Below are 6,413 nucleotides of genomic sequence, written 5' to 3'. Positions count from 1 at the left end.
CTCTCATACTACAAAATTTGCTAAAGTATTTTCTTTATTAAAAAGAATGAAAATGTTGTAAAGTCATATGAACAATAGACTATTCAATGTTTTTTTAAATAAAAATAAGAAAATTATTTTTAAATTAAATATATAAAAAATTGTACAGTGAAATTATTATTATTTTTAAAATTAGGGACTCGAATTATATACTATGAAAGGAATTTAAAATTTTGTTTAATAATAATTAAAATTGAAAATTTTATTTATAAATGTACTACAAAGAGAAGAGCAATGACCAATCCAATAGATTTAGTTTGGGCCAAGTCTTGGTTCATGCTCTGAAGGCCCATTAAGGCAGAATAAGACAATATGAAGCCCAGATCCAAAGCCCAAATAAAACCCATAACCCTCTTCTTCTTCGTCTTCATCTTCCTTTGTCTCTAGGGTTTCTCTAGGGTTTCAAAACCGCCCCCAAAATGCGAGCCCTAATCCCCAAATGTTACAAGAAATCCCTAATCTCGCATCTTCGAGCTCGAATCTCTCTCTTCTCGGATCCAATCTCAATTCCTATACCCTTAATCCCTCGCATTCCACCTCGTCGATCGCTCCATGACCTCCCGAAACACTTCACCGAAGCTCCAAATCCCTCAAACTCTCTCCTTTCCTCCAAAATCCTGCAATCCGATCCTTCCCCGATCGCTGAAGCCGAAGAAGAAGATGGGCCCATGAACGAGTTCCTCTCCCGATTCGTCTTTGCTATCCGGCCAAAGCTCACTGCCGCATTCCCGGACCTCGCGCGAGAAACACTCGACGCCATGCTTCTTCTCATCTGCCAGAAGGTACTGGCCGAGCTCGATGGTGCCGCGGCGCCAGCCGTTGGTTCTGTTGAGCTGAGCCCTGATCTCTGGGAAACCGTTCAGGAAATCGCGAACTCGGTGCATGAAGCGATGAAAAAGGATAGGCTGAGAGAAGAGATCAAGAAGTACTTGCATTGCGATGAGGTGAAGGAGATGTGCCGCTTCGCTGGAGATGTTGGCATTCGTGGGGATTTTCTTCGCGAGCTTCGGTTCAAGTGGGCGAGAGAGAAGTTGGAGGAGGTGGAGTTTTACAGAGAATTGGATAGAATTCGAGCGCAAGCCCAAAAAGGAGATGAAAATGAAGGGATTGAAGAAGAAAACAGAGGAAAGCCGGAGCTTACTGCATTGCCGGAGAGGAAGGGGAGGATTAAGTACAAGATTTATGGCTTGGATTTATCAGACCCGAAGTGGGCAGAGGTGGCAGAGAGGGTGGAGGAAGCCGAGAAGCACATTGTGCCAGAAGAGCCAAAGCCGATTGTTGGAAAGTCCAAAAAGGTGGATGAAAATATCCTTTCTTTGGACGCTGTGAAGGATGATCCTTTGCCGGTTTTGGAAGAGTGGAAAGGGCTTGTTGGACCAAAGAGGGTAGATTGGGTTGCATTGCTTGACAGAATCAAAGAAAAGAGCAGTGCTTTGTATTTCAAGGTTTGTTTTTGGAACACTTCATCCTTGATTAATGGTTTAATTTTTGTGGTTTTTGTTCAATTCTTCATGAGTTTAATTTTTAGAAACTTTGATGCTGTAAGTAGTGTTTTGCTTGCTTTCCTGCTTATTATGAATGCTTTGCTTATTTGGTATAAACACTCTATTTGCTTGTCTTCAAACTAAGTAGTTTAGTTGTATGTGCTTATATATATGAGGACCTCAGTATTTAAGTATGTTTTGTAAAGGAAAATGGAAAGCTTTATTGTTGTTTTATGTAGATTTAAACATGAAAAAACAGCAAGTACTGGTTCCTGTGGACAGAGACGGTCATTGTTGATGATGATGATGCATGATTATAGTTATTGGCTGTAGAGGAGGTCTACTTGTTGTATTGGATGTTGTTATGAGTTGATAGAGTTATTTTATCTTGTGCTCTATATGGCGCTAATTATAGCAACATTCATCATGGATAATAAATCTATTTCTCAAGCAAGCTGAGGATCCATTGTTCAAATTTTTCTTGATTTGAGATTTTGATTGTGGGGAATTCTTCTGCAAGGAATGATACACTATTCAATGCATGCAACAATAGGTCAAAGATCTGACAAATTAATGATTTTATCTCCTGACAATGGCAAGGCTTATCATTGGTGGTTCATAGATCACTGAATAGTATATTGACTTCCTTGCTAGAAAGTAGAGTTTTGTTTTGTTATCATATGCAATAAGTGTTCTTTTGAGTGTATTATGCTCTAGAGTTACTCTGGCTGAGGTTTGATGGTTACTTTGGTTCTGCAGGTTGCCGAACACCTTTTGATAGAGGAATCCTTTGAGGCAGGCATTCGTGATTATTGGAGATTAATAGACTCTCATTCAAAGGCCGATTGCTTGAAGGAAGCTGAGAGAATTCTCCAGAAAATGATAGAGAAGGGTATAACGCCCGATGTTCTGACATGCATCACCTTAGTTCATATGTATAGCAAAACAGGAAACCTAGAACGCACGAAAGAGGCGTTTGACAGCTTAAGGCAACAAGGTTTCCAACCAGATTTCAAGGTCTACAACTCCATGATCATGGCCTATGTGAAGGCTGGCAATCCAAAGTCTGGAGAGTCAATGGCGAGAGAAATGGAAGCAAGGGATATCCAACCTACCAAAGAGATCTACATGGAATTGCTGCGAGCGTTTGCACAACAAGGCCAGGTTGATGGTGCACAAAGGATTGTCAACACTATGGAGTTCTCCGGAATCCAACGATGTGTAGAATCTTCCACCTTGCTTGTGGAGGCCTATGGAAAGTCCGGTGATCCTGATCAAGCCCGCAAACTATTTGATCTTATGATGAAGTCTGGTCTTAAACCAGATGATCGTTGCACTGCTAGCATGATCAGAGCTTATGCTACGAAGAATCAGCTGGACAAGGCCTTGGACCTGCTTTTGAATCTAGAGAAGGATGGTTTCCGGCCGGGGACAGCCATATACACTGTTTTGGTCGACTGGATGGGAAGGTTGCAGATGATAGAGGAGGCCGAGCACTTTCTGAACAATATTAGGGAGAAGGGCGAAGACCCGCCCTTTGAGATTCATGTGAGCCTGTGTGACATGTACTGCAGTGCAGGAATTAAGGAGAAAACACGCGAAAACCTCAAAATTCTCGAAGAGAAGAAACATTTGTTGAAAGCAGATGAGTTTGAGAGGATTGTGAGTAGTCTTTTAGATGGTGGTTTTGTCAACGATGCAAAGAGGATGCATAACTTGATGCAGGCTCAGGGCTTTCCACCATCAGAGGCTTTGAGAGTTAGAATTTCAGCTTCTCAATCTATTCCTAGCCAGAGACCAAGCAAAAGCAGAAGTGGTAAACCACGCTATTAAAGTCCAAAATAACCATGGTTTTCTCATGTATCTCTCTCTCTCTCTTGCCATGTTTGATTATCAGAGAAGTTTTGTTTCAATTCCTGAACCTTTATATATATATATATATATATATAAATTAATTAAGAGGATCTGTAATCTAGGGACGTCTTACAACAATTGTTAGGTCAGGTCATCATCTAACGATTGTTGTTTTATTATAAATTAAACCATGCTAATTCCACTTCCGAGATTAGTAATGAAACAACAACCATTAAATGGGTAATCTAATAGTTGCTATGGGGACATCCTTAGATTTGTTTTCCGGGACGTTTTTAAAAAATTTATTGTCATATATTAATATGTGTTTGGTTGAAGGTATTTGAGCTCTCATATTATATAAGTTAATTAATTTTTTGACTTAAGATTATATCTCAAGTTATAAGTTTTTATATAATACAGGAGGTTGATTTCTGGCTCTGTGTTCTTATTTTGAAGAACCCCTCCAATAGTTATAAATTAAGTATTTGATTTTTTTTATAATAATTTAAAATGTTTTTCTTGGAAGAAAGTAAACATGTGTATTTTTTCAGAGACAATAAATATATTTCATTTTTTAAAAATAAAACTTGTGGGATTTATTTAAAAAAAACATAAATACACACCATTGTGGTATTTAAAAAACTATAAATTATCGTTCTTCTTTAAGTGTTTATTTTCTTGTTTCTATCTGCCTAATTAAATACATAAATATTTTAATAGAAATTTCCAAAACCAATGTGAAATCACACCATTTCATTCATTCACAAATATCACTTGAAAGCTTACAACAGCTTAACATACAAACAATATATATATATATATATTATTTATTTAAAACACATACTAATTGTGTATCAATGTTACATTCACTACATTCAGTATTCAATCTATAAGTAAAAATAAAACCCATGACTAATTTAAATGATGGACTCATCACCAGCATCTGTCAAAATAAATAAATAAATAAATAAATAAATAAATAAAAATAATATAAAAAAGAACAAGAAGAAGGAGAAACGATGTAATCTTGGTTTAAAATAGACCTTTTCCTGGCACAATGATCACTGGTGCTGATTTGCAGTTATGGAAACAATATTCACTAACACTCCCTTGCAACACACTGTAATTAAAACTAATATTAAATTCCTCATTATCATAATTAAATCACATTTTATTATCATTATATGATTAATCTAATCTCACCTTTGGATAAGACTTCTGCCACGTGTCCCCATCACAACGGCTGCAGGCTTCAACCTGTCTGCTTCCTTGCATATCGCCTTCCCGGCGTCACCCTCCACTATACGTGCCTTTGTCCTCACCTATCAAAATACCCAAAATACCCTCACTTAATCTTATAATAACTAAATATATCCATTATTTTTTTATCCATTTTCTAAACTTCAAAATTCATAATCTCAGTATTTTTTAATTAAATATTTATGTATAAATAGAGAAATTTTCTGTACAAATAATTTTAAAATTATAAAAAAAAAAGGACAGAAATTAGAAATTAATGGTACATACCAAGGCAACCTGGAAGGCCTCAACAGCAAGATTTTCCATCAAAACTTGACTAGTGTCATATACCACCTGATTATTCACATCTAAAACAAAAAATTAAATGAAAAATTAAAAAAAATAATTAATTAAAAAAGAAAAAAAAGAAGGAAGGGTAGAAAGGTCATTATAAAAAACCGGAGACGGAGTGAACAAGGTGAAGGGTATCAGCGAGGCGGCAAAGATGAACAAGGGCCCAATCGAAGGCGTGCTTGCTATTGGGCCCATGATCGACGGCGATGATGATGTCACGGCCACGGCGGCGCTCGCCGGTCTCTCTCTCCAGCTCCGGCTCCGGCACTTTGGGGATGAGGCTGGGGAGTAGCACCTCTCTCCAGCTATACTCCTCTACCTCCTCATTCAAAGTCTCCATCTTCTTCTCTTCTCTATCTCTCTCAATCTCTCTCTGATGCGATTGGTTTAGAATTAGGGTTAGGGTTTATTTGTAGGCAAAGGAGATCAATTTGGACTTGACCTTTTGAATTGTCACATGAGAGAATGAAAATTATTCAAAAAAGATATAAGTTTTTCTAGAAGGACTAGTCTTTCTGGAAGGACTAGTGATATATATCTTATATATATATATATATATATAAATGAGCTCACAATTAAGTTTATAAACGAGCTTGTTTATGAGCTTTGTTCACGAGCTTGTTCGCGAGTTGTGTTCGTGAGCTAAAATAAGTTGAGCTTTCGATTACTCAAGCTTGGCTCGTTTACAATATGAGCTGAACATACCCTTATCGAGTTGAACACCGAACAACTCACGAACGGCTCGGCTCAAATACACCCATATATATATATATATATGGAGAAAACATCAATTAACAAATCTCCACAATTCAGATTTATTAAGTTACTGTACTGAAATTGATTGAATAGTTTAATATGCATTCTATTTCTCATTGCACTATTAACTGAAATTCAATAGCCTTCATCATATTGATAGATTTTCAAGCTTTATAATCATTTGTTAATGAACTAGTGACTTATATCTTTATATATATATATATATATAGAAAAAAAAATCATTTAGGTAAGTCTTTAGATTTGAAATCTAGGACGCTTTAAATCTAAGTCATTGGATTATCATCCGATGATTGATTGTTTATATAAATACTGTATACCTCTTTATTATTCATGATCACTGTACAACACTGTCCGTTTTTACTGTTTATAATGATAAGAGCCGTTAGATAACCATCGGATAACTACTATGGACATCCCTAGAATTGAAATCTAGAGACGTCTCTAGATGATGGGTTCTCATGTGTGTATATATATATATATATATATATATGAAAAAACATCAACAAACAAATGTCTATAGTTCAGATTTATTGGATTACTGTACTGAAATTGATTCAACAGTTCAATATGCATCCCACTTTTTTTTATACTATTAACCGAAATTCAATAGCTTGCATCAATGTTCATAGATTTTCAGGTTTTATAATCATTTGATAATGAAGATCA

The 6,413-nt window shown here is 36.3% G+C and overlaps 2 protein-coding genes across 2 annotated transcripts; one reads left to right on the top strand and one right to left on the bottom strand.

Moving 5' to 3' along the window:
- Positions 1-405: 405 nt before the first annotated feature.
- On the top strand, positions 406-3,482 carry LOC120280682 (pentatricopeptide repeat-containing protein At1g79540). Its single transcript, XM_039287610.1, has 2 exons — positions 406-1,484; positions 2,283-3,482. Exons 1-2 carry the CDS (start codon positions 459-461, stop codon positions 3,354-3,356), a joined length of 2,100 nt encoding a protein of 699 aa, XP_039143544.1. The 5' UTR covers positions 406-458; the 3' UTR covers positions 3,357-3,482.
- A 618-nt stretch (positions 3,483-4,100) lies between these two features.
- On the bottom strand, positions 4,101-5,480 carry LOC120280739. Its single transcript, XM_039287683.1, has 5 exons — positions 5,076-5,480; positions 4,905-4,984; positions 4,581-4,699; positions 4,421-4,497; positions 4,101-4,320 (listed from the first exon to the last, which is right to left on the bottom strand). The coding sequence occupies exons 1-5, from the start codon at positions 5,308-5,310 to the stop codon at positions 4,295-4,297; spliced, it is 537 nt and encodes a 178-aa protein (XP_039143617.1). The 5' UTR covers positions 5,311-5,480; the 3' UTR covers positions 4,101-4,294.
- Between the last annotated feature and the right edge of the window lie 933 nt (positions 5,481-6,413).

Source organism: Dioscorea cayenensis, chromosome 17 (assembly GCF_009730915.1).
Source record: "Dioscorea cayenensis subsp. rotundata cultivar TDr96_F1 chromosome 17, TDr96_F1_v2_PseudoChromosome.rev07_lg8_w22 25.fasta, whole genome shotgun sequence".
NCBI classification, from domain to species: domain Eukaryota; kingdom Viridiplantae; phylum Streptophyta; class Magnoliopsida; order Dioscoreales; family Dioscoreaceae; genus Dioscorea; species Dioscorea cayenensis.
The sequence above is the reverse complement of the archived record's forward strand: the minus strand, read 5'-3'. Positions and strand labels throughout refer to the sequence as shown.